At 37.2% G+C, this 25,454-nt stretch overlaps 5 protein-coding genes and 1 pseudogene across 8 annotated transcripts; 3 read left to right on the top strand and 3 right to left on the bottom strand.

The window, feature by feature from the left end:
* The first annotated feature begins 4,113 nt into the window (after positions 1 to 4,113).
* LOC148297091 (uncharacterized) lies at positions 4,114 to 4,840 on the top strand (annotated as a pseudogene).
* Positions 4,841 to 7,696: 2,856 nt separating this feature from the next.
* On the top strand, positions 7,697 to 9,718 carry LOC110758610 (Low-density receptor-like protein). 3 transcript variants are annotated; one of them, XM_021960513.2, is made up of 5 exons: positions 7,697 to 7,856; positions 8,094 to 8,235; positions 8,335 to 8,428; positions 9,134 to 9,214; positions 9,343 to 9,718. In XM_021960513.2, the coding sequence occupies exons 1-5, from the start codon at positions 7,817 to 7,819 to the stop codon at positions 9,478 to 9,480; spliced, it is 495 nt and encodes a 164-aa protein (XP_021816205.1). In that variant the 5' UTR covers positions 7,697 to 7,816; the 3' UTR covers positions 9,481 to 9,718. The 3 variants fall into 3 exon arrangements, with proteins under 3 accessions (XP_021816205.1, XP_021816204.1, XP_088105764.1); XM_021960512.2 differs by having other exon boundaries at positions 8,332 to 8,428; XM_088249638.1 differs by having other exon boundaries at positions 7,708 to 7,856; positions 8,048 to 8,235; positions 8,332 to 8,428.
* Positions 9,719 to 11,318: 1,600 nt separating this feature from the next.
* LOC110758566 (CYP enzymes assisting alcohol dehydrogenase-like) lies at positions 11,319 to 13,252 on the bottom strand. Its single transcript, XM_088247816.1, is given in 8 exon segments — positions 11,319 to 11,429; positions 11,537 to 11,695; positions 11,959 to 12,207; positions 12,310 to 12,712; positions 12,813 to 12,850; positions 12,961 to 12,975; positions 12,978 to 13,105; positions 13,207 to 13,252. Coding segments are annotated over 8 exon segments (1,146 nt in total). The 5' UTR covers positions 13,250 to 13,252.
* A 4,183-nt stretch (positions 13,253 to 17,435) lies between these two features.
* LOC110758559 (Chaperone DnaJ-domain superfamily protein) lies at positions 17,436 to 20,305 on the top strand. 2 transcript variants are annotated; one of them, XM_021960444.2, is made up of 7 exons: positions 17,436 to 17,615; positions 17,838 to 17,922; positions 18,945 to 19,022; positions 19,159 to 19,234; positions 19,551 to 19,624; positions 19,758 to 19,828; positions 19,947 to 20,305. In XM_021960444.2, exons 2-7 carry the CDS (start codon positions 17,884 to 17,886, stop codon positions 19,987 to 19,989), a joined length of 381 nt encoding a protein of 126 aa, XP_021816136.1. In that variant the 5' UTR covers positions 17,436 to 17,615; positions 17,838 to 17,883; the 3' UTR covers positions 19,990 to 20,305. The 2 variants fall into 2 exon arrangements, with proteins under 2 accessions (XP_021816136.1, XP_021816135.1); XM_021960443.2 differs by having other exon boundaries at positions 17,436 to 17,922.
* Positions 20,306 to 20,451: 146 nt separating this feature from the next.
* Positions 20,452 to 21,313, bottom strand: LOC110758600 (putative gamma-glutamylcyclotransferase At3g02910). Its single transcript, XM_021960499.2, has one exon. It carries the CDS (start codon positions 21,101 to 21,103, stop codon positions 20,561 to 20,563), a length of 543 nt encoding a protein of 180 aa, XP_021816191.2. The 5' UTR covers positions 21,104 to 21,313; the 3' UTR covers positions 20,452 to 20,560.
* Positions 21,314 to 21,840: 527 nt separating this feature from the next.
* On the bottom strand, positions 21,841 to 25,328 carry NARA5 (pfkB-like carbohydrate kinase family protein). The gene is made up of 5 exons (XM_021960515.2): positions 24,707 to 25,328; positions 23,898 to 24,160; positions 23,338 to 23,455; positions 22,950 to 23,158; positions 21,841 to 22,416 (listed from the first exon to the last, which is right to left on the bottom strand). Exons 1-5 carry the CDS (start codon positions 25,220 to 25,222, stop codon positions 21,963 to 21,965), a joined length of 1,560 nt encoding a protein of 519 aa, XP_021816207.1. The 5' UTR covers positions 25,223 to 25,328; the 3' UTR covers positions 21,841 to 21,962.
* Between the last annotated feature and the right edge of the window lie 126 nt (positions 25,329 to 25,454).

Genomic DNA, 25,454 nt, shown 5'->3' with positions numbered 1-25,454 from the left:
AAAGTAGGCTTTTTATCACAAATGGTCCTTGACGTTTACGAAATTATCACGAATGGTCCTTGAGGTTTTTTTGTGACACTAATAGTCCTCAACGTTTGGACTTTTTATCACAAATGGTCCTTGCTGTCAAAAATTCTGTTAAGTGTATGATGTGGAAGATAAGTGGAGCCCACATGTACAATCACATCGTGACATGTGGATTAAATAAATAAATAAATAATTTTTTTTTTATGAAAATCCATTAAAAAACCATTTAGAGAGAGAGAGAGAGAGAGAGAGAGAGAGAGAGAGAGAGAGAGAGAGAGAGAGAGAGAGAGAGAGAGAGAGAGAGAGAGAGAGAGAGAGAGAGAGAGAGAGAGAGAGAGGCTAAATGGTTTTTTAATGGATTTTCATAAAAAAAAAATATTTATTTATTTATTTAATCCACATATCACGATGTGATTGTACATGTGGGCTCCACTTATTTTTCACATCATACACTTAACAGAATTTTTTACGACAAGGACCATTTGTGATAAAAAGTCCAAACGTTAAGGACTATTAGTGTCACAAAAAAACCTCAAGGACCATTCGTGATAATTTCGTAAACGTCAAGGACCATTTGTGATAAAAAGCCTTCAAAGTATTACTAATTTACGCTTGCCGTTACACTGATCGTCAAAATCAGATGTTAAATGTTGATGTGGCAGTCATGGGACCCATCTCATAACCAAACAACAGTTAGAAAGAGACGAGACGAAGGGTAATTTCAAAAAATAATAATAATATTAATAACTGCAAAGCTGGGCACGCATTCCAAGGCATCATTCCAATACCCAAGGCTTGGACAACAAAATCAAACAAACTCAGTTTCTGAGTTTTCAAGAGATACTGAGAGAGACATAGAGGAGAGGGTTTGTTCGAAATCTTGAGCAAAGATTTGAAATTGACGGCAAAAATCAAACTGAAACCAAGGTTTCCAAAAGATCTGAAGAAAATGAGTTGGGGACTTCGTCCCAAAGGATATAGAGAACCTTTCTACGATACGTATGGGTTACTGTGCTAAGGTTCTTGGCAGGTGGTGTTTTCGAGTGAAACTTTCAAATAGAGAGTCTTGAGTTTCGAGTTTGGTGTCGAGTGAAAGTTTGGGTTTTATAATGGACTGTGAGTTTTGAGTTAGGTGTCGGTTTCACTATGTCCATTTAATTGGTAGATGGAATGGTGTGAATGGTAGGTGGTATGCGGAAGTAAACTTTAGCTTTTGTATGTGGTCCTACAACCACTGGTAATCTTACCTTTTGCGTATGTGTGTACTGACATAGAAAGTTTGTATTTGTATGTGTGTATGCGTCTATGTCTTTTTGTATTTGTATTTATTTGTGGTCATATTTTGTATGTGTGTGTGTATATGTATGTGTATGTGTCCATTTGTATTTGTATGTGTGTATTTGTAAACAGCCTTAAATGTATTTTTGTTTGGTAAAATTGATGTGTGGCTTTTAACATGCAGGGGATGAGGATGAATTTTCTATTAAAATGTACCATAATGGTGAAATAAGAGGTAACTATTATGTGAATGGGTCTGTTGATTGGTTCGATTATTGTGATAAGGATAGAATGTCAATACTGAGATAGATGCCATGGTAAAGGAGTTAGGGTACGAAGGTATGATTAACTACTAGTACAGTATTCCAAGTGATCATTTTGATGGTGGCCTAGTTAAGCTGAGTGAGGATGCAATTGTCTTAGACATGCTAGTATTTGTGCCAGACACTAGGTTGATAAATATATTCCTAAAACAAGTCTTGGCATGCAGTCAAAAGCAGTTTTACAGTCAAGTGGCTTCAAATATATTTATAAATTTGGATGATGATTTTGGGACCAACATTAGGGTAGTGATTGAAGAGCTTGATGACAATTATGGTGGCATTATTCCAGTGGGTGGAGGAGTATCCCAGGTGCAAAAGGTGAAAAAAAAAAACAAGTGTTGTAATAGAAGAGTTGAATCAAGAAGGGTTGAATCAAGAAGCAGGTGGACAAGGCAAAAAGTTGAATGAAGAAGGGTTGAATCAAGTAGGGTTGACTGAAGATGGGTTGACTAATCAAGCTTCTAAACCAGGCAAATAAACTACTACTGTGAATAATGAGGAGAATTCTGACAAGGGCCAAGAAAAGGCTAATAAGGGTTGTTATGATAAAGGCAAAGGCAAGGATAAAGTGACGGATGACATGTCACATAGGGTGAAGGGTGCTTTTGGTAAAAAAAGATGCGGCAGTTTGAGGAAGACAAATACTGTTCACAAGAAAGACAAAGAAGCTGTGGAAGGAAGGGATGAGGGCGTTAGGACTGAGTCCAAAAGCCATTTCATGAAGTTGAGAAGTGGAAGAATATATGCAAATGCTGCAGACTTTAAAGATGAAGATGATGATTCTGCTGAAAGTGAGGACTCAGATTATATGATTTCCAAGAACTTTAGTGAAGATGAAGATGATGTTTTTTTTTGAACAACAGGTGGATGACCAAACTGAATGGACAGGGGTTAGACAAACTAGGAATGAGGCTACTGCTGATTGGCCTACATATGTTGAATTGGATTATGAAGATTCTGAGTGCAAGGATTATTCCAAATATAATTATGACGATGAAGCTGATAAGAATTGGTCAGAGTTCAATGCTACAACTGACATGATAGATCCAAAGTTTGAGATTGACATGTTGTTTATAGATTGTAAGGTGTTTAGGGCAGCTGTCAGAGAATACTCCATCTTGTATAATATGGATGTTGTGTTTATAAGGAATGCAGTTTGTGGGGACCCAAATTGTGGGTGGATGATATATGCTTCAAAAATGTAACATGAGAACACATTGCAAGTGAAGACATATGTAGGTGAGCACACATGTACATAGGTATGGGAGAACCTTACTGTGAAGTCAACATGGATAAGCAAGAAATATGTTGAGACATTGAAGTCCAATCCCCCAGTAGCCAATCAGGTCATTCATGGAGGCTGTTGAGAATGATTATAATACAGGGGTGTCAAGACAAGAAGTGTATAGGGCAAAAGATAAGGCACTAAAGTTGAATGAGGGCACTTTCAATGAACAATATTCAAGAATTTGGGATTATTGTGAGGAATTAAGGAAAAGTAACCCAGGAACCACAACAATGGTTAAGTGTGATTTCCAACAACAGTTGGGACAACCACAGTTTCAAAGGTTGTGTTTTGTTTAGGAGCTGCTAAGGAAGGCTTCAAAGCTGGGTGCAGGCCCATTATAGGTTTAGATGGGTGCTTTTTGAAGAGTGTTTATGCAGGGCAACTGTTAACTGCTGTGGGTATAGACGCCAACAATGAAACCTGGGTAATTGCGTATGCAGTTGTGGAATCAGAGTGCAAGGATTCTTGAATTTGGTTTCTTGAGCTATTGCTTAAGGATTGTGAAATTGTTAATCAATTTGGCTTCACCTTTATATCCGACAAACAAAAAGGTTTACTGCTTGCTTTTAAGCAAGTGGTCCTTAATTGTGACCACAGGTTCTGTGCAAAACACTTTTTTACCAACTATAGGATATTGTTCAAAGCAAAAAGCCTAAGAGATAAGTTTTGGGAAGCATCATATGCAACCAGTGTCCCCCACTTTACAAGGGCCATGGAAGACCTGAAAAAACTGTCCAATGATGCATATGAATGGCTAACCACTCTAGATAAACCTCCAAGGCATTGGTCAAAATCACACTTCAACACTCATTTGAAGTGTGACATGTTATTGAATAATCTGTGCGAGTCTTTCAATGCTATCGTATTGGAATGTAAGGATAGACCAAATCTTACAATGCTTGAGTATATTAGATGTAAGCTGATGAGGAGAATACAAGGAAGAAAGGAAAAAATGCTGAAATGGAACAGGCCTATATGCCCAAGAATATTTAAGAAGGTGGAGGAAAATAAAGCCAAGGCAGGTGCTTGTGTGGCAAGGTGGTCAGGTGGAGGTAAATTCCAAGTGTCAGCTGGTGGCCATGCAAAATATATTGTGGACTTGGAATTAAGGAGTTGTTCTTGTAGAGCATGGTATTTGCAGGGATGACATTGTGTTCAAGCTATTACAACCATAAATTATAAAGGGGTCTTCATGTCATGGATTTTGTGGATGACTGCTATTTGACAACAACTTACTTCAAGACATATGATAATCTCATACTGCCTACGAATGGGATGGATATGTGGGATAAGAGTGACTTTCCGCCATGTCTTCCTCATTCTTACTCTAAACAGCCTGGAAGACCAAGAAAATGTAGAAACAAAGAAGAGGGAGAGCACAAGGGCAAAATGAAGATGAGAGAGTCAAGCAACTAAGCTAAAACTACATTGTCTTGCTTTCCCAACACACATGACTCTCTTAAATGTGGGCAATGTGGTAAAAAGGGGCACAATAAGAGGACTTGTCATAGGAATCTTCCCCCAAAAGCCAAACTTGCAACTAAGGGGAAGAGGGGTATTGAAAATACCCAGGTATAGTAACTCAATCTTATTTAATTCTATCCCTTAATAACCCTAAGCTTTTGTTGCTAACTAACAAGCATTTTTATGTTGTAGACCACTATTGATCCATCTCAAGCAGTTACTTCAGCTGGTCCAAGCGCCATAAAGAAAAGATCAAAGCCTCAAAGGCGTGTGCAAAAAGGGAAACCTTTGGTAACTAACTTTTCTTTATGATGGTTATTATCAATTTTCTTCAATTTCCAAATAAAAGGTTAACATCCTAAACATTTTGCAGCCAAAACCAAGTAAGAAAGGACATGCCACTTCTGAAGCACAACCAGCCTCTCAACTTCATGTCCTCATGCTTCTGTTTCAACTGTAGGATCAAATGTTGTAGATTGAAACTGACTTTAAAAAGAATTTGATGACTCACCTTTTTTGTTAGACTGCCGGTTTATGATTAGAAGGTTTTTGTTTTTGATAAATTGGTCTTGTATAACTTAATTATTGACTCTTTTTTATGGATGTAATGGCATTCACATAAGTGTCAACCACTGTGAATGCAAATACATCCATTGAAACTGCCATTTTGGAATGAATTTGAAAGGACATGAAATATGTAATTGTCAATGTTATTATCTGGCTATTTTGAGCCCATTTTGAATTCAGAATTTTCTAAGTTTTGGGGTTGGCACTTCAATTGATTGTTTTGTCAGTTCACTTGATTGTTTTGGCACTTCACTTCATTATTTTGGCCATTCACGTAATTATTCGAGGTGCATCCATTTTCTAACTTCCATGTACATTGTTTTTGGCATTCCCTTGCATAATTTGACTAGCACATAGACCACTATTGGCCGTTCACTTGATTGTTTTGGGCTAATTTTCTAACTTCTCTTTACATTGTTTTTGGCATTCCTTTGCATAAGTTCACTAACACACAGATTTTGATGGTCATTCACTTCCTTTGCATACTCTTTATGATGGCCATTCACTTCATTTAGATGTAATTCTCTGCATTCCATTCACTTCATCAAGTTACAAAAAGTCAACAATTAAACCCTTAACCCTTATCCATAATCCTTAACCCTTACATAAAAATTAAACCGTTACAAAATACCACTAAGAACCCAACACTTACAGAATCACACAAACAACCCACAAACAATTCATTCAATGGCAGAAGCTAATTCCAAGCTCATCTTTTTGTTCACTCCACATTCACACATCCATCCCAAAATGAAGCTTGCAAATAGAACCCATGAAGCCACCAACAACACCCAAACGACCTTTTCTCTTTGTCTTGCCCTTGCCACTGATTTCTCCAACTTATTCCGCAATTTTAGAATCCCAAGAATTATTGCCTTTGACAGTTCACACATGGCCGGATCAAACCATGCCCGGAATTGACAACCCTTAAAACCCTTCTTAGTCTCACGTACCTTTGCTGCACCCATGGAAAATCGCCTCCTAGGATTCGAATATGTCCAAGAGGTTCGAATTGTAGCAGCCTTGCCACACCAACACATTGGCGCCTCTTCATCCATTCCGGCCAACCAATCGGATATTCTTTGTGAGTTTCCTCTCTAATTTTTTTCTTTCTCATTTTTTTATATCAAAATCTATCCAAAACAAGAATGAGTAGTTTGTTCGATTTCATTGTCCAAGCCTTGGGTTATTGGAGCGACGCCTTGGAACGCGTGTGTAAATTGGTAATATTTGAAATGTCGGGTATAAAATTGATTTAATTGAAACCGTGGGACCTATTTCGATACTGACACTAAATCTTCAGGGACTAAAATGTAGTTTTTTCATGTAATAAACTATAAGGACCAAAAAGTCACTCCCAAGTTATTATTTGTATTTTTAGATCCACATTCACAAATGCGTTACACAAACGTAAACGGACAGAGAGAGAAGTGGGGTTTGTCGAGATAGTACAAAGCAAGGTCTTAAATATCGGAGGTATCGGAAATATCGGAAGTCAAAAAACACGGAAATATTGCAGGAAATATCGGGATATTATCGGTATCGGAAAAAATTGAATAAAAACCACGGAAATTGTAAGAAAAACTTGAAAAATTTTATTGAAACTTTGCAGGATGTTTATTTAGTCAATTATCTATTAGTTTATCACAAAAAATTGGAAGGAAATGCATTGCATGATGGATTTAACTGATTTAAGTTGATTATATAGCGAGCTGGCAAACACCGTAAGTGTAGAAAATATGTAGTAATTAATGAAAGAAGATTAAACACACCATAATCATTTATATATAATGAATTACTACAATATTTTACACTTTATACATTGCATGGTAAGATACATGAGTGACTTAGTACCACATAGAGTTCCTATGAGGTTCAAAAATTTTACTATCTTCATCATCTCTATGTGTAGAGTAAGTATATTTTGAAGAGTAGTCATCAAATGATAAATCCCCAAAATAGTTTTGCATGTAATTGTTAACTTGCCACCCATATGGATCCGAGTTTGGTTGACGTTGTCCATAAGCAAAATCATTTGAAGATTGAGTCTCTGATTCTTTCCATGAGTCGCTTGATTCCATCCCAACATGAAAGGGATATGAAGGGTAGGGAAATGGTTGGTTATGAGTATAACCATAGTTACTACTTATCTCATGTGAAAATTTGTTTCTTGCAAAAAGAATTCAAAACAAAACCATGTATATATATAAATATTTTAGTATTTTCACAAAAACATAAGTGATATAGTGGTTAAGGTGTTGAATGAGTAAAATAGTTTTCACAAATACCATGTATATAAATATTTTTGGGTTTCATATCGGGATATTATCGATAATATCTCGATATATTGCCCAAATCATTCATAAAAATGTTGAAAATATCTTCCCGATATTATCGGGATAATATCGATATATTAACGATAACACTATGGTTAGTTGTTAAAATATCGGACCCCTAAAAATCAGATATTATCTGGATAATATCAGGGATATTATCGATATTTAATACCTTGATCCAAAGTAATGGACGGTGGAGTGAACGAGGCGGAAGAACCAAAGGCTGAACTGAACGTCTCCAAACCAAAAAAATAAAAAAAAAAGTAACTTTCCTGTATTGCCCTTTTTGGTCAAACTCCTTTGTTGAATTAGGTCTGCATTGCTATATTACCAACCAACCACTAAATCCAAATTCCCTTCTCAAAGTATCAGGGGGTAATTAGAGATATAAAAAAAGTTAAAACTATTTGAGTATATCTGTATTATCCTAGGCTACAGGCTACAACAAGGCAAATCATTTCATTTCAAGGTTTGGTGAAATAGTTTGAATCGCCCTTTCCTCCGCTTCTCTCTCTATCTCTCTCTTCCCCCTAATGGCGATCTGCTTTGCTCCTCTATCCACCTCATTTTCAGGTATGTCTTTACTCAACCGGCAATCTCAGCTCAGGTTCTCATCTTGCTTTCGTGTTCGGTTCCTCAGAAAGCTTAGGACTTTTTATTTATAAATAAAAATAAAAATTTCTTCGACCAATTTTATTTTTAATTTTCCAAAAAAAAATAGTGAAAGAAAAAGTAATTGTAATTTCGTATGTTGTTTCCTCCAGTTTAGACTTTCAGAGTCTTTAGACTGTATATATATAATCTCTGCAGGCGGCGGATGTCAGCTGAAGGCGCGTGAGATGTGGTGGTCCAGCAACAGTCAGGCAGAATCAGCAAAGATCACTACCCAAAGCCCAAGGAAAAATATTCAACTGCGAACCAACCGCAATTTCGCTATTCGTGCTGAGTACAGGTATTCCATTTCAGTTCAGTGATGAGTTGATGTTCAAGACCATTTTTGTTTTTGTATAATCTATCAACGTTGATTGATTCATTCCTCTATATGCAGCAGTGATGATAGTAGGGGTGGAGGTGCTGATTTTCTTGCTGGATTTGTCTTAGGTGGTGCTGTCTTTGGGACTTTAGCTTATGTTTTTGCTCCACAGGTGGTTCCATATTAAATATTATTAATCTTCTTGCCTTCAGTATTCCAATGCACTATATTCTACTTATGTTCATCATATCCATCTCATATGGTTTAATCTTTCTTCTTCACACATGCCAGCTTAATGCTTACAAAAAGAGGTTGTGTTTAGTTGCGGTTACGTTTTAATCAGTTCTCAATTGTACATCAAGGGCATTGTTATACTTTTTCAAGACAACATAGAGGAATGGTTCGATTTTTGTTTTCATTGCATTACCGTGCTTCCTTGTGATTAATTTTTGCTACAATTTAATCAGTTTTCTTTGTGAATTTATTTTGCTAATATTAGCAAAATAAAATAAAAAGGATATTACTTTGTAGAAGAAATCCATTATTTGACTGTTGTAGCATGTTAGTGTGTTGCAATCAACTTCCATTTTTCTACCCTTGCCGTCTATTTTTTGACTGTTGTAGCATGTAATGTAGAAATTTGTTGCTCCTACTTTGTACTCATGACATGGCCAGTCTTATTGTTCACAAAGACTGGCAGCTTGTACTCTTTGTTGGTAAATTCCTATCATCTGTCTGCCTTGCTCTGTATATGGTCTTGATTCCTGTTGGCTACATGTCTTCTCACAGTGATCCTTAAAGGCATAGGATGATTATTCTGCATCATATGTTATTTCATTTGGGTTTTGATCCTGGTTTGCACTTTTGTCGCATGCAGATTAGAAGATCTCTACTTAATGAAGATGAATACGGATTCCGGAAGGCCAGAAGACCAATATATTATGATGAAGGTTTGGAGGTAACACATCTTCATGACTGGACATCCAACCTTTCCCACTTGTTGGAGATGCGATGTATTCTTTTTATTTTTCTCAAAGACAATTTATCTGACTTTTACTTTTCCTTTTCCTTTTCCCTGGGAAGCAGAAGACCAGGCAGACCTTGAATGCAAAAATAAGCCAGCTCAATTCAGCCATTGACAATGTCTCTTCACGTTTGAGAGGTGGGAACAATGTGCCGACGGTGCCAATTAAAAGTGATCCTGAAGTAGAAGCAACCATGTGAGATTCGTTTCAGTTTCTTAGGTACCAATGGTGCTTATTAATGGACTTTACAACTTTGGAGATCAGATGTATGCTTAAAATTGGATGTGTAACTATGTGGTCTTGCCATATTTTTCTTTTGGAGGATGGTGATTTCAATACTTTGGTTATAGTGCTCAGGCTTTGCCGAAGCTACCATACGGTTCATTATTTTGATTACAAGCTAGTGGATTAATAAATGGATTTCTAGCCTTTTGAGATTTGTTGGTAATGGGATAAAGTCCTGGTTCAGACTCTTGGACAGAGCTGAATAACAATTTGGTGTCTTTTGTTCCACCTGATTGCTCTTTTGAAGTACAGAAGCGCAGTTAATAGGCTAGTCAGCTTCCATTAAAATAGTCCCATGCATATATATATCGTCTGGTTTGGCTTGCATTTCACTACAAGGTTCTGGACATGATTAGAAAACAGGCCCTTAGGAAAGGCAGCTCGCCTTAATTAGTAGTGTTGTAGAGTTGTATCTCTAGACTTCACAGTGTTGTTCAACATCGGATCAGACTGGTTTCCTTCCTTTTAGCCAGCCATGGGGTCAATTTCAATTTCACCTGCTGTGTGGTTTTCTTGATCTATTATTGAATGGCAAAGTATGATTAGGTCAGTTATTTGGCTAGATTGGAGGAGAGCAGCAGTTAGGGCTGTGACTGGATTCGATCTTATGTTTGCCAGGTTGAGTTGGGGCTTTCTTTTGGGAGTTTTCTGCCTTCTTCGTGTGCTTATCTCTGCATTGTTCCCTGTTGGAAGCCTTTGTCCACCATGTTCTGTAATGTCATCTTGGTACCAATAAAAGTTCGTTTCTTTTAAGGAACAAAATGAGAACTTGTAGTAATATTTCTTGTAGGAAAAATCTTGTCTTTCATTCTCCGAATCCCTTTGTTTTCTCGGATGATATGAATCTTGGGTTAATCGTTTTATTAATTCTTAAATTTAGATCCGATTTGCATTTGAGTCTCAATTTTCAAAATCGTTCTTGTGGTCCTTCAACTTTAGTTTCGTTAAGAGAAATAGTCTTGTTGTCAATTTTGTAAACTTTTTTGTTAAATGTAGGGGTAAAATGGTATTTTTGTATTAAATTGATTAAAAAATTAGAATTAAACTCTCTTTCTCTCCCCCTCTATCTCGATTTCTACTCCCCCCAAACTTTATTTTTCTTTATTTTTTTGTTGGTTTTTTATTCGATTTTCTTTTATTGTTATTTTAAAGATATAATTTTTTATATACCATTTTGCCCTTGCATTTAATAGAAAAGGTTAACAAATTGACGACATGACCATTTGTCTTAACGAAAGTGAAGTTAAAGGACCACGGGAACGATTTTGGAAATTGAGGGACTCAAATGTAAATCGGGTCTAAATTTAAGGACTAATAAAACGATTAACCCTATGAATCTTTAACAATGAGTTTAAAATCAATAATTTGGCAATATTGTTTCTGAATAAAATCAATAATTTGTCACCCCTCTCTTTTTCTAATGGGGTGTGTTAATTTATCCTCCGTTTGGATGAAGAAAAATAATTCAGAATTTAGTTAAAAGTCAGGAATTGAAGAGGAGAAGTTGATATTTTCATTGTTTGGCAACTTAAGAAGAGAAATGATTAAATGACGTGCATAAAGAATCGTGAAAATTGAGGGTTTTGAAACAAGGATGTCATTTTTGTAAACAAAACTAAAGAGAACCCATACATGATACATGAGATGAGAGAGTTAAAACAAATCAAGATGTTTGATTTATTCCTTTATATGTATTATATCATATGAATCTCATCATTTATTTCTGACGAAGATAGAAACAAACAATCAAAATCAAATCTTGATAAGAACCTTGACACAGTCTGGATGCTTTAAAAGCTCAAGTGCTTGGTTAATGTCTACCAGAGGAACTTGATGAGTCAAAAGTTGGTCAAGTTGCATATCCTGTGGGGCAAAAACAAAAACAAAATTGGAGAATTAATTTACAAAGTTTTAGCGTTGTGTTAAAGCTTAGGTTGGCTTGGGTAGGAGCCTAGGAGGAGTTGGTTCACCTTATTCATGCATTTCTGGATTATAAGGGGAAAGTCGGTTTTGGTTTTGAGCCCTCCAAACATGGAACCTTTCAAGGTTCTGCCACACAATAGGGAAAGGGAATTAATTTGAACGCTTGTTATATTTGAGGTTCCAATGACTATTGCTGTTCCTTTTCCCTGACACAGCAACCGCACAATATTAATCAACACAAAATAAGATTAATTGCTACAGGATTTTTTATATGCATATATATAAAAGCTTCTATTGAAAGATCCTTCAAATAATATTTAAGTTTTTATTGAGAGATCCCTCAAATAACTTATTTGAGGAACACCATTAATATTATATGGTCCACTCCATATTATATTTCACTAATTCAAACGATCTATTATGATTATAAAATAAAATAAAATAAAAAAATGTTATATTATATGGATACCAATTTTGTGGCCTCAAGGGCTTCATTGATGAAGGGTGCAAAGCCGGTGCACTCAAAGCAATAATCAACACCCATTCCAGCTGTCAAGTCCTTGATCAGCTGAGAAACTGATTTATGATGATGATGATGATGATGATCAGGGTTTATAAAATCAGTCATTCCAAAAGCTTTTCCTTTTTCTCTTTTCTTGTCATTTTTGTCGATGCCAATGATCCTAGCGGCACCTTGCACTCTAGCGCCCTCAACTGCCTGCCCTTGTTAGATAATAATTAATAATACAAAAATGGAATTAATTACTTAATAATTAGGTAGGTAGCTAGTAGAAAGAACATATGCAAGATATATACATACCCCTAATCCAACAGCACCAAGACCAATAACAGCGACGGTCGATCCTTTTTCAAGCTTAGCTTCCTTCCAAGGAGCCCCAAATCCAGTAGAAAATCCACAGGAGAGGAAGCTTGCGTGGGGGAGCGGAAAACTACCACTAGTGATCATATTGGGAGGAAGCTTGACAAGGTAATTAACATTCACAACCATGTACTCTGAACATGTTGAGCAAGAAAATATATGGTACAGCTTCTGTCCCTTGGCAGACATTCTTGAAGTGCCGTCCGGCATGAGACCGGTGAACGATAAAGGATATTTGAGGCACATGTTTGTCTTTCCCGAAACACAATTCTCGCATTCTTGGCACTCTGAAACAAACGTTGGAATCACCATGTCTCCTTCTTCCCCGATGCTCTCTACCACACTAGGCATGCCGCATGCGCAATTTAAAGTTCCATTACTCTTCCATCCAGATCCAGATAATTAAATAGATACATAATACATTACAGAGTGAGAGTACGTACCCGACGCCTTCATGCCCAAGAACTCGAGGGAAGAGAGGCTGTGATGAAAGAAAGATGAAAATAATAATCAATCCACCCCTTTTTGTTTAAATTATTATTTCAGATCACAAATAAGTAATAATATTACTATTACTATATATATACTAACAATTGGGTGGCCTTTTTGGAAATCAAGATGTCAGTGTGACAAAGACTGGCGTAGAGCATCTTCACCCGAACTTCAGACGCTTTTGGAGGCTCTACTTGTATCTCTTCCACCTTCCCTGCTTCTCCTATTCCCCAGCATACCACCGCTGCATGCATGCATGCATAATATTCATTCATGCTCAATCCCACATATTATATTAATTACATACATTAATCATACTAGCTAGCTAGCACCAAGCACGCATACCTTTGCATGTTATGACCTGTGAGTGTCTCTCTGTCTCTGACATTAATTATATCAATTTCTGGAAATAAGATAACTACGACCCACCTGCATGCCTCAGCCTGCCTATCAGCTACTATATATATTGGGATTGGGATTGCACAAGTTGCATGTATAACATTTGACTAATATGCAATGTTGGACCAACAACAGACAGATTTATCAAATAAATATCAAAATTAATGATTTCTGTCTTTCGACGTCGTTTACTTTACAAGATCAAGTTCGGAATTAAAGGATTTGTGTAAACACGAAAATCCTGTGACAAATAAGATAAGAACACGTGTACAAAATAATATTTGTATTGATTTATTAAGTGTGTAGGTTACAATCTCTGTGGGTATTCTTTTACAAAAATAAAAGAATTTCCTCTGATTCGATCTCCAAAGTGTTTAAAGAAAATTTGTGTTTGATACAAGGGTCGTAGAGACTTGATCTTGATCAAACGGGTAGCACAAGGCTTGTTTGGTGATTGGATTTTTCTATGGTGGAGGAACCAGCACGTACTTGTTGTGCTTGGTGGCTCTTCCGAAGTGAGGTGAAGAATGCAGAGAGTTTTCTATTTCTTATGAGTGCTTGGGTGTGTCTACGCTTTTTTTTTTTTTTTTTTTTTTCTCAGGTCTTGAGGCCTCCTATTTATAGGCTCCTGCAGGATGCTTGACCTGACTAATATTTTATTTAAATTGAAGTCAATCACAGAAGATCATTTCCTTTAATTTTGTCTTCACTTTGAACCGTTTGATGCACTCAATCGGATGTCGACACGTGTCAACTAATTCCGATTTTGATGAGTCATACGCCACATGGGCGAATTAGGAGGCCCACAATTTAATTCACCAAACCCTAATTATTTTCTTATTTAGTAGAATTTAATTCACCAAAAATTCATTGTCTACAATTTGTCCCAAAGAGAATCCTAGTCAAAGTCAAACATGTGCTTTTGCTGACCAACCATATCATCCCAGATTCTTTCAATATCAAAACCTAGCAAACATACAGAAATGGCTCACTAAGTTTGATTGATATGCACTATTCATTTATCCATGCCATATCATACGTGTGCTAAAATATGAATATGGGTTTGAATATGTTAGGTTCTTCTTTTATTCTTCTCCATAAGGAGGTATATATAAGAGTTTACATGAGTGCTTTACCAGGAATTAGATACAGTAAAGGATTAGGAAAATATCTCCTAATTATACAATGATTTGACAACTATATAAAATAGAAAAGTAAATCCCTTAATTAATCAAGGAAATAAATCTATAAAATAGGAAAGTAAATCCCTTAATTAATCAAGGATATTTCCTTGATTAATTAGGAGACTCACTTCAACACTCCTCCTCAAGTTGGTGCATATACGTCAAATGCCCAACTTGGTAAGTGAGTCATGAAATTCGTAGCACCCAAGTCGATAATCCACGCGAATGTTTGAGAGGACATATGAAAAGTAGAACATCAGGATTGACCGCATGCTTTTGTGAGTCTTAAGATTCGATCAACTGCATTCCTATGAGACACATTGTGCCCATGTGCCATTCTTCTGGATAGCTCGCATTTCTTCATTCATGTCTTCTTCCCATTTTTGGTCTTCTAGTGCTTCAGTTACACTGTTGGGAACAGGTATGTCGGCTAACTGCTTCACAAAGTGTACCCGTGACTCTGATAATCTGTTGAGGGATACATAATTGTTGATGGGATATTTTCCATTTGCATTAAGATCTTCTTCGTAGTGAACTGGAGGTTTACCACGATTCTTCATTTTTTTTAGAATCTAATATGCAGGCTCTGTGCCTTCTGAATGACGTCCTCAGCAAGTGATTGGTGTGGTACTGGAGCTGAAGAATTCTCCAGAGCGAACACAAACTCCTCAATTTTCTCCTCCTGAGTGTGATGCCAGGGAGATGACTGAAGCGGAAAAAATCTCATAAGATGGTTCAATTTCCTACTCCTGATTTTGACAGTGTGGAGAAAACTGATCGTTTTCCTCTGGTGACCGGTCGCTGGATTTTGGTGACCAGTCAGTTTGAAACAGCTTCTTTGACTACCAGTCGCTTTCCACTAGCAACTGGTAGTTTTGAAGCAGATTCTCCGTGTTCGAAGAACTTAGGGGGGGGGGCGATCGCTTTCCACTAGCGACCGACATTTGATTTAGGAATTTGATTTGATGAATTTGATGTAGGAATTGGATTTGGATTTGGATTCAAGTTGGAACGTTGGGATTCAAATTCGGATTCGAATTCAGATTTGGATTTGGATTCGGATTCAGGTTGGAAGGTTGGGATTCGGATTCGGATTCAGATTCGAATTTGGATACGATATCCATGGCAGCGGAATGATTTAAAAATAAGAGAAAAAAGATGTGTTTAGGGTTTCGGGATAAAAGTATATGAGGATGTGGGTATGAAGATCTGAATCTGAACAAGGCAGTATGAGGAATACAATACGAGGATACGAGGAATTTGATTTAGGATACGAGGATATGAGGGATACGATACGAGGAATGTAAAGAACACATAAACCCTGTGAACACGGCTAAGAACACAGAAACCCTGTGAATTCGGTTAAAGGACACAGAAACCCTGTGAACACGGCTAAAGGACACAGAAACCCTGTGAACACGACTAAAGGACACAGAAACCCTGTGAACACGGCTAAGAACACAGAAACCCTGTGAACACGGCTTAAGAACATAGAAACTTCTCTTCAATTCTCTTCTCCCCCTGAAGAGAAGAGTATGTCGGAGTTAAGAAAGATGCAAAATCTTCATGATAAAAAGAAACAGATCATTTTTCACTCCCCCTCCCCCCCTTGAAGAGGAGGGGAGGAGAAATTTTGATATGAGAATTTAGAGACAACCGAGGATCGATTGCTCTGATACCATGCTAAAATATGAATATGGGTTTGAATATGTTAGGTTCTTCTTTTATTCTTCTCCATAAGGAGGTATATATAAGAGTTTACATGAGTGCTTTACCAGGAATTAGATACAGTAAAGGATTAGGAAAATATCTCCTAATTATACAATGATTTGACAACTATATAAAATAGAAAAGTAAATCCCTTAATTAATCAAGGAAATAAATCTATAAAATAGGAAAGTAAATCCCTTAATTAATCAAGGATATTTCCTTGATTAATTAGGAGACTCACTTCAACAACGTGCTCCTTATATATGTATATTTTTCCAAAAGGAAAAACTACAAAACTAAGATGGTAGGAAACCCTTCAACTTCAGTTTGAGATTGTTTTCACCTTTTAAACAAGCTATTTCTAATGTGCTTTGAAAATGATCAGCTGTCAAGTAAAGCAGTTCCATGTTTGGTAAACAATATTTTTAAAGTGATGTTAGTATAAAAAGTAGTATTAAAACTTTGTGAAAGCAGCTTTGAAAAGCAACCTAGAGGCTACTTTTAAAAGTTGCTGTCATAAGGCCATTGCTTTTAAAACAATCAAGATATTTTATTTTTACCAAACACTTTAATAGCATGTTTACTAATCCATAATTGGATTAAGAGGAATTGAATTGAGGAGGAGTTGGATTGAGGAAAATTAGATTATGGATTTCTATTGAATTTGTTTACTAAACCATATGGATTGAGGAGAGTTAGATTCAGAATTCCTATTGAAGTTGTCTACTAAACCATATGAAATTTGGGTAGGTGTGGTACTAATTACTAAAGTAGATGAAAAATTTGGAATGTATAAAATTGTGTGAGGATATAATGGGTAAAAAAGATGAATTCCTAATGGGTTAGTTCTTTAGGAATTACAATACCACCTCCTACCCAAGAATTGAATTGAATTTCTAATTTTGTGTGAACCCCCACTTACTTTTTAATTCTTGAATGTGAATTAAACGCAGGAATCATCCATAGGTGAAATTCAATTCCTAATGAGAATTCCAATCCTTGATTAGTAAACACATCATAAGATAAAAGCAATTCCAAATGGACCCTAAGAGACAAATTAAGTACTTGTGTTCTAAAAATTGAAGGCTTGAAAAGTCCAGCCCAAACAAGAATGAAAAGCAGCCAACACCCACATAAATTAACGAAGCAGGTCCTTCCTTAGATCGGACTTTTTGGAGTTATCAACCTTAACGGGCTGGGTTATTTTTCACAGATGGGCTACCTATGTTTAAACTTCAAGGCAAAGAAAAAAAGAAGAAAAATAAAGAAGAAGAAGCAAGCCTTTCAATTCAATTCAACGTGGCCTATCAAAATTCCTCAGCTTATCTCTCTCTCTCTCTTCCTCAACGATTTTTCTAGGGTACTCTCACAGTCTCAGCTCAGCTCAGATAGTTGATTCATACTAGATAGATAGTAGAATCAATCACACAGACAGACGGATTGTGACACTCAGTCTTTGAGGTCCGAGTTTTTCTTTATTTCTCCATCCGTCAAAATCCCACCACACAACAAAACAAACTTTTCCGGGTTTCCTTTTCTCTTCTTCGTTTCTTTTGTTTTTTTTTTCTTTTCTTTCCTATTAAGCAGTCTTTGTGGAAAATATATTTTCTAAAATTTAAAGAAAAGACCTCTCACAACTTGGGTTTGCGTTTGCCTTGTGGCTTCTTCTTCTATCAAATGAAGAAGTATGCGGACAAACCTCCGTGCACCAACCTCAGTACCATAGCAGATGGCGGGCAGTGATAATATCAGCACCCACAGCCACAAGGTATTTCTAGTCCCATCCCATCACGCACGCCTCTTCGTTTTTCGTTTTTCGTTTTTCATTTTTCATTTATCTTTTTTCGTTGGGTTGCTTAAGATTTTGGTGTAAATATGGAATGAGATAGGGTTAGGATTGAGTAGCAGCCGCAAGCAGCACAGAGGAATTGTGATGTTGAGGAGGATAGTAGGATAGTAGGATAGGATTACTTGCTGCAGAAGCGCGTTAATTAATTTCAATTTCAAGGACTAGTACTAGGATGGATGAGATGGTGGTGTTCTTAGTGTGCATGTGTCTGGTGCCTGACCTGAGCCCCTTTGATTAGAGATTCCCTTCCCTGTTGTCTTTGTCCTTGTAACGATATACGCAACAAACTAACAACGTTGGACCGGAAGCATCACTCCTTTACAATGTTTTTACTTCTCATAGTGACCATCCTTTGTACTATCTAAAACACAATAAGAAAGAATCTGGTGAAGGAGCTGGAACTAATAATTGACAAGAGTGATGCTTGATGACTTAATTGTTTGTTACATGCTTTGTGAACCCTACTGGTCCGGTTCTCCCACTTTTCTGCTACAAATGGTGTAGGAAAATAGGACCAGCGTATGTAGTATAGGCAAAATTGTTTCATTTTTTTTCTTCCCTTCTGGCCTATCAGGGGCTTTTCAATGGCTTCAGTTGTGTCATTCCAATAATGGAAAACCTGACCAATCAAAATCTGATCATGTTCTGCATTGGGTCCATGGAGGCATAATCTCAGCCTGAGCCGTTTGGCTGCGTACTAGGTTAATACTATGGAAATAAAACAAAATCTGGCATTAGAACTTTAGTGTACCAAGTTATATTATCATTGCCCTTCATGGTTTCTTCTCTTGCTTATTTTGTTGTTTGTAGTAAGGTTTTTGTTCATATTGACCAAGTTTTTGGCACAAATCTGTATCCCTTATTTCTCAGACCTTGAGATTGTACATTTCACTTCACTACCTCAATCTAAACCTGATAGGCAACTTTTTTCTTTTTCCAAGGATTTCTACAAAGTTTTGGAGGTTGATTATGATGCAAATGACGAGAAGATCAGATTCAATTACCGAATGCTTGCTCTGGTTTGTCATAACACTTTTTTTTTTTTTTTTTGCATAATACCTGGATGGGGCTTTAACATTACTTGATTGTGAATGTTTCTTGATCTGATGCAATTGAACTCCGGGAAATTTACATGATTCTTCTGGCTAAATATAGAAGTGGCATCCTGACAAGTACAAGGGTGACAGTGACGTTACGACAAAGTTTCAAGAGATTAATGAAGCTTATGAAGGTAATTTTCCTTGTAGAAAGTGTGAAGGTCTGTTTCCATGTTTCTTCGTCATTCCCTTTCTGCTCAGTTGGTGACTTTGACTAGGTACAGAATTTGCAACCTTGAAACTTGTAGTTGGTCTTTCATCTTAAAATTTAAAAAACCTGGGATGTATAAACAATCATTTGGCTTCTTTATGAATCAAATTAAATATTGCCAAAAAGCTGTGTATTATGCTATTAGAATAGGTGGTATTTTCATTTTGTGGCTAATCTAGAATGGAAGCGACTCCATGGATTTTCACTCATTGTTTTTCCCTTTTATCATTCTTGTGCAGTGTTAAGTGATCCTGCTAAGCGACTTGACTATGATTTAACTGGAACTTATGAGATTGATAAGTACACTTTACGGGTATGAACCTTTGTCCCTTTGCATGTCATCAAATCTACCTTTGTCAATCTCAGTTTTGATAGGTTTCTTTGGGGACCAGGATAGTTGGTTATATTACTGAATATAGATGATGTTATATGGCATGGCAATTCAGGAATATCTTGCCAGATTTAAAGGAATGATACTTACGTGCAATGGGCTGGGTATTGGCCATACATCAACATGGTAATGTAAATGCAGTTTTCTGTAGTAAAATTTTGACAGAGTTACATATGAAATGATATGATGAAGGAAAAAAAACTGGCAACCTATGTATAATTGCTTTGCTTCCATAACGATGCAGGGCAAAACAAGTGACGGAAACTGATGGCTTAAGCGAAAAATAAGGTTTAAGGTATGGTGCAGTGCAGCTACTTGGACAGGTCGGCTTCTGAGAATCTGAGTCTTATGTTGACAAGTAGTAGAATTTATACCTACTACAATACTACAAGTGAAGCTGCATAGCATGAGTGTAGTGTAGGCCCGGGCCAGTTTGATTTGAACGGTAATATCGTATGTCTGTGGATCTTTCTAAACGTAAAATATGATGCGCAAGTGTATACTTGTTATATAATATTATGAACAGCATTCATATTGTATAAATGCTGCACAACACAACCATCATGGTTATGGTTCGTGTGTGGATGGTCAAATGTTTTGATATATGGTTTTGTCATGTTGAAATGGTATGTTCGTGCTACATACCGTCGTCGTTTCGTTTGGATTGGAAGCATTTCATTCAGATTCATGGCCTGCTCGCCTCCTAATTAATAATTTAGTTAAAAACAAAAGAAAAGAAAATCAAAATCAAAATCAAAATCAATTTGTTTCTTTATTTTAGACTCCAAGTCTGTCAAAGTAATGAGTGAGCAGCCAATGAAATGATCAAACAATCATGAATTCATCAATCAAGATCAATCAAGAGGAGGAGGAGGATGAGGATGAAGAAGAAGACAGAAATAGATGGATATGGTCGAGAAAGGTGAGATGCTGCGGCCTATCTTGGCGCTTGACGTATCCCCGCGCCTCCTTCTCGGAATACGTGCTCAAACCCATCTTCCCATTCTTGATCCACAGCTCCATCGCGTAGCTGCTGTGCGCAAAATACGCATTCGCCGCCGCCGCCTCCTCCTCCTCCTCAGCCTCTAGCTTTATGGGGAGCCTCTCGTAGTGTCCGCGACTCGTGCCCTCCAACTCATCCATGCGAGCCAATCCGTGACTCGACACGGCGTACAACTCGCCCATAACCCGCTGACCCAAGCCTGGCAGGTTCAGGAGAAAGGGCACCCGATAGGGCCCACACACCAGCGGGTACTTTTCTTCGCTTCTGTAGTTTCCCAAGAAAACCGCGTCTCCGCTTCTCATCAGCTCCTGCATTAAGCTGTGGTTCCAAAATCCCCGCTTCAGGGTGCCGTACGTGAACACCCGCCCTCTTCTACCTTTCTCGTCGTCATCAACCATCTTCTTCCTCTCCTGAAATTTTCTTGTTTTCTTTTTCTCACTTTTTTGTTCTTTGTTTTCGAAGTTTGGATTTGGAGAGGGACGTGGTGGGTGGATGGAATTGGAAATGCCAATGGCCCAATGGTAAGGTTAGATTACAAACTAAACTAGAAGAGGACTCTAACTTACTTGGTATTTTTAACCGGATTTTTTTCTTTTCTGCTTTGCCATTATCATATTTGCTTTTTATTTATTCATTTTTTATAATGGTATTATCATATTTGTTTTTTGACTGAACAATTTAAGATCAAATTCCAACTTAGTTTTGTATGAATGCCAAATTACACTTTTTGTGCCTATAGTATGAGCAATTTTCCACCTTGGTCACATAGTTTCCAATTTTTACAATTCTAGTTTGTAATTTGTTTAATTTGTAATTTTGGTTTGAATCACAAATTCATCGCACTTATGTACATACGACAGCATTAGATTGTTGCCGTCAACTTTAACGGAGCTAACGATTGATGCATACTACAATTGCAAAACTAAACAAACTACAATATTAAAATTGCCAAAATTGAAACTACGACACTAAAGATTTTTTTGTTGTTTCCCAAACTACGTAAACTAAAATATTTATAGCCAAAAGTTGTTTCCCGGACATTCTCAATTCTACTGAAGAAAATAGAATATTTCAAAATACGTTTTTTCTTTTGTTACGACAGTTTCTGTGCCCGACAAATCGATGAAATTAAGAATTTCATGACACCAAGTCAGTCACCGTCAGATTTGAACCATTGCACAATAATTATAATGTACAAACATATGAACAACAGGTACCTCTAACAAAAGAATTTTGGGAAATTAACAAAGGGTCTAATTAGAAGCTCGATATTTGATCGGACCCAATGTCTGACCTAATAGTGGAACTATCAAGATTGAATGCGAATGATTCTGCCAACTCTACTGCATCTTGAATCCTAAGCCGAGTGCCCTGTTGCCCCACAACTGTGGCTGCAACCCTAGCTGCTAATGTACCTATTCCTTTCAAATCTGACACTCCTCGTAAAATACCATACAAAACTCCAGATGCGTATGCATCTCCGGCACCACAAGTGTCCACCGGTACACATGGAGAAGGAGGGATATATACAGCTCCCCCTTTTACACCAATGTATGAGCCTCTTGGTCCATCAGTAACTGATGCCAAGGGAACAAAATGGCTCAGATACCTCGTGGCTGAAATGGGGCTCTCCTTTGAGGAAAAGTGACAGAAAGCTCTTGCTTCGTCACTGTTTGCAAAAACAATGTCCGCATAGTTTCCAACAATTTCCCTGGACAAATTTTTATAAAATTAATATTAATTTCAGGAGATATAAACCAGTGTTCACGTCACAAATGTAAAGCAGAACACTCCAAGTCTTAACCACCATCCGTGCATGCTGGATGTCACAAATGACGTAAGTTCCATAAAATCAAATGTCCAATTTTACAAACCTATTTTTATTGCCATGGAATTTATACGTCAGTCTCAAATAAGGAAATAAATTCTTTCAAAGAGGTTACACACAGACAAGATGACAAATGATAGTTTATCATCAAGTTTGTAATGCCTTCATCATTTCAAAACTTTTTTCCCCCTATATATAATGAAACAGAAATCATAACATTGCATTCAATTTGTGGGAAAAATCTGTAAGCCACTATATAGATTCCATTATTTAACTAAAATAATCCTTATTGGAAACAAGTTAGAATTAGTTAAATTGTTCCTTCTCGCTTTCTTATAATTATAAAGGGGAAAAGAAAAATATGCTAGGCAATGTCATATGTATAAAGTATAATGCAGTAAACAGAGTAACAATACCAGAAATCATCATAGTGTCTCTCAATGCAGGAGACGTCTGATGCTGTTACTGCAACCACGGCACCGCTCCTGCGTGCTTCTTCACATGCTTTTGTAATTGTTTTGATTGTATCCGGAAGCTCAAATAGATACCCTTCAACTACAAGTATTTTTGTATTGCAAACTGCGCTAGCCAAGCATGGATCATAATTAACAGTCGAAGATGTACCCTGGAACCATTAAGACAGATATATAAGGGATCTCCTTTGATTTACCTCAAAGACCATATACATGACTAGACCAAATGAAGAAATCACAAATACTGACCAAACAAATAACAGCTAGAAAATAGAAACCTGATTCACATCAAAAAATCTTACAGCTTTCAGACATCCAAACCAGATCTGACCTGATATGCAAGCATTGTACGCTGGGCATCTGAAGTTGTGAGGACTATTACTGTCCCTGTTGTCCCATCCTTGATAGGTGCAGAAAGAAAATGCAAATTTGCCCGATGTAACTTTGACCTATACATACATTATGAAATAATCCACATTTTGTAAGATCAGTCAAAAGAAAAAGGAAATTTTTTTAAAAAAAGAGAAAGAAAACCTGCAGAACAAGAACCAAAATTTCCAAATTGTTGACAAAGTAGAATCCCTATGATCAATTTAAATACCTCTGACAGTGCCAGAGATGGGAGGCCAATAAAATATGAGAGCACACTCTAAAAGCACACTGATAACACAACCTTCAGTTATGTGATGATTGCCATATTATAGGCAGATTCTAATAAAAAAGGATTGATCCCTATAATTCATTGAAAATTGAAAGGCAAAAGGTACATGTTTCTAAACAGGTGTCATCTCTGTTGAATTCATCCAGACAAAAGAATAGGAGAAAGGAGGAAGAAGAGAGAGGAGAAGAGAGGTGGAGGAGGGCGGCCGTTCAGGGTTGGAAGAGCCTGACCTGTAGAAGCCACCCAATGGATCACTCCCGACACTCCCTGCCATCGCTACATTCAAGGGAGAGCCTCCAATGGACCTACTACCAAGCCTTGCCAAGGCCACTAGACTGTTGGAAAGAGACCCACCAGCAGCCGCCTTATAGCTACAACCATCCATAGCTCTCAAAACTCTACCTCTTTCTTCATGATTCACAAGCTTTCTTGTTCCCTTTTCTAATCCCAGTTTTTCCAAAAACTCATCATCAACAATGCCAGAAAAGTCCACCTAGAAAGATATCAGAAGAAATGCAAGAATTAGTTTAAATCTTTGCATACCAGCTTCACATCGTCGAAGTAAAGGTCAGAGCTACTCTACAATTTCGTGCCAATCAATGTTTATTCTTTTCCCTTCCTTTGTACAAACAAACATGATAGTAGAACCTCTACATAGCTCAGTTTAGTGATACAACTTATTCAAGGAAAATGATTGTATGATCTGAAGAATCATTTTAATTCCAGTAGGAACTTGAACAGCATGAGTTATAACTCGCTTGGCTATCAAATAAAGACAAGACTTAAAATTCAGCTGACCTATTTGGCCTAGTCGGGTAAGCTTGTTTGCTTTAAAACAGATTGAAATTATCATCATGTTCCTTATTCTTTTCTTAAAAGAAATTTGTCATATATCAATTATCAAACAAAGAGGGGCTATACAAGAAAAATAAAAAGAAATTCGTAGTGTGGCATAAAAGGAACAGAAAACAAAGATGAACTGGTAATATTGAAGCAAGCAAGCAGTCAAGCAGAAAACTGGAAATACAATTAAAATTACCATGGCTTGTCCAAGACCCAAAACGTCCCATCTCTCAGGCAAAAGAGAAGACCCAAAATCTCTCCCTGCTTCTTCTTCTTCTACTATTAAGTCGTCGTCGTCGTCGTCTTCTTCTTCTTCTTCCTCATCAGCAGCACTCTTATCTTGTTCATCATCAGCGCCGCTCCCAGTCTCAAATTGAGCACCTGTATCACCTCTAAAGCTACAGCAGGAAGACGCCCTGAGAAACCCATGTGGCCCTCTCGTCATGGAAGCACTGCTTAGCCTCTTTGCGGCGGGTGGGTGATGGAGAAAAGCAAAGGCAGAGGCAGAACTGGTGGAGGTAATGCTATTACTCTGACCATGTGGATGTGGTAGAGGAAAAGGAGAGGTAGTTGGTGGGTATAAGAAGAAAGAAATGCGAGGGAAAGTAGGAGAATAGAGCGGTGGAGAGGAGACATGGGGCGGACTGGTGGTGGCGATTTTGTGGGGAGGAGAAGAGATAGGACCAACGACAAACGAGCAGGTGTGAGACATGCTCGCGAGAGCCTCTTTTCTTCTCTTCTCTCAATCTCTCTGCCTCTCTATCTTCAGCTTCTTTTTCATTCATTCAATCAAATCAATCTTCAACTTTCTTCACACTTTATTTTCCATTCATGTTCTAATTAATTAAAAGGGAATTAATTTAATTGGGCTTGGTTCTATAGGATTCAAGTTAGATGAGTCAATAGGATGCCAAGTAGCAACTTTGTTATTTGGGCTTTGGCCC

This window comes from Prunus avium, chromosome 2 (assembly GCF_965620075.1).
Source record: "Prunus avium chromosome 2, drPruAviu1.hap1.1, whole genome shotgun sequence".
Classification (NCBI taxonomy): domain Eukaryota; kingdom Viridiplantae; phylum Streptophyta; class Magnoliopsida; order Rosales; family Rosaceae; genus Prunus; species Prunus avium.
This window is presented reverse-complemented; position numbering and strand designations above follow the sequence as displayed.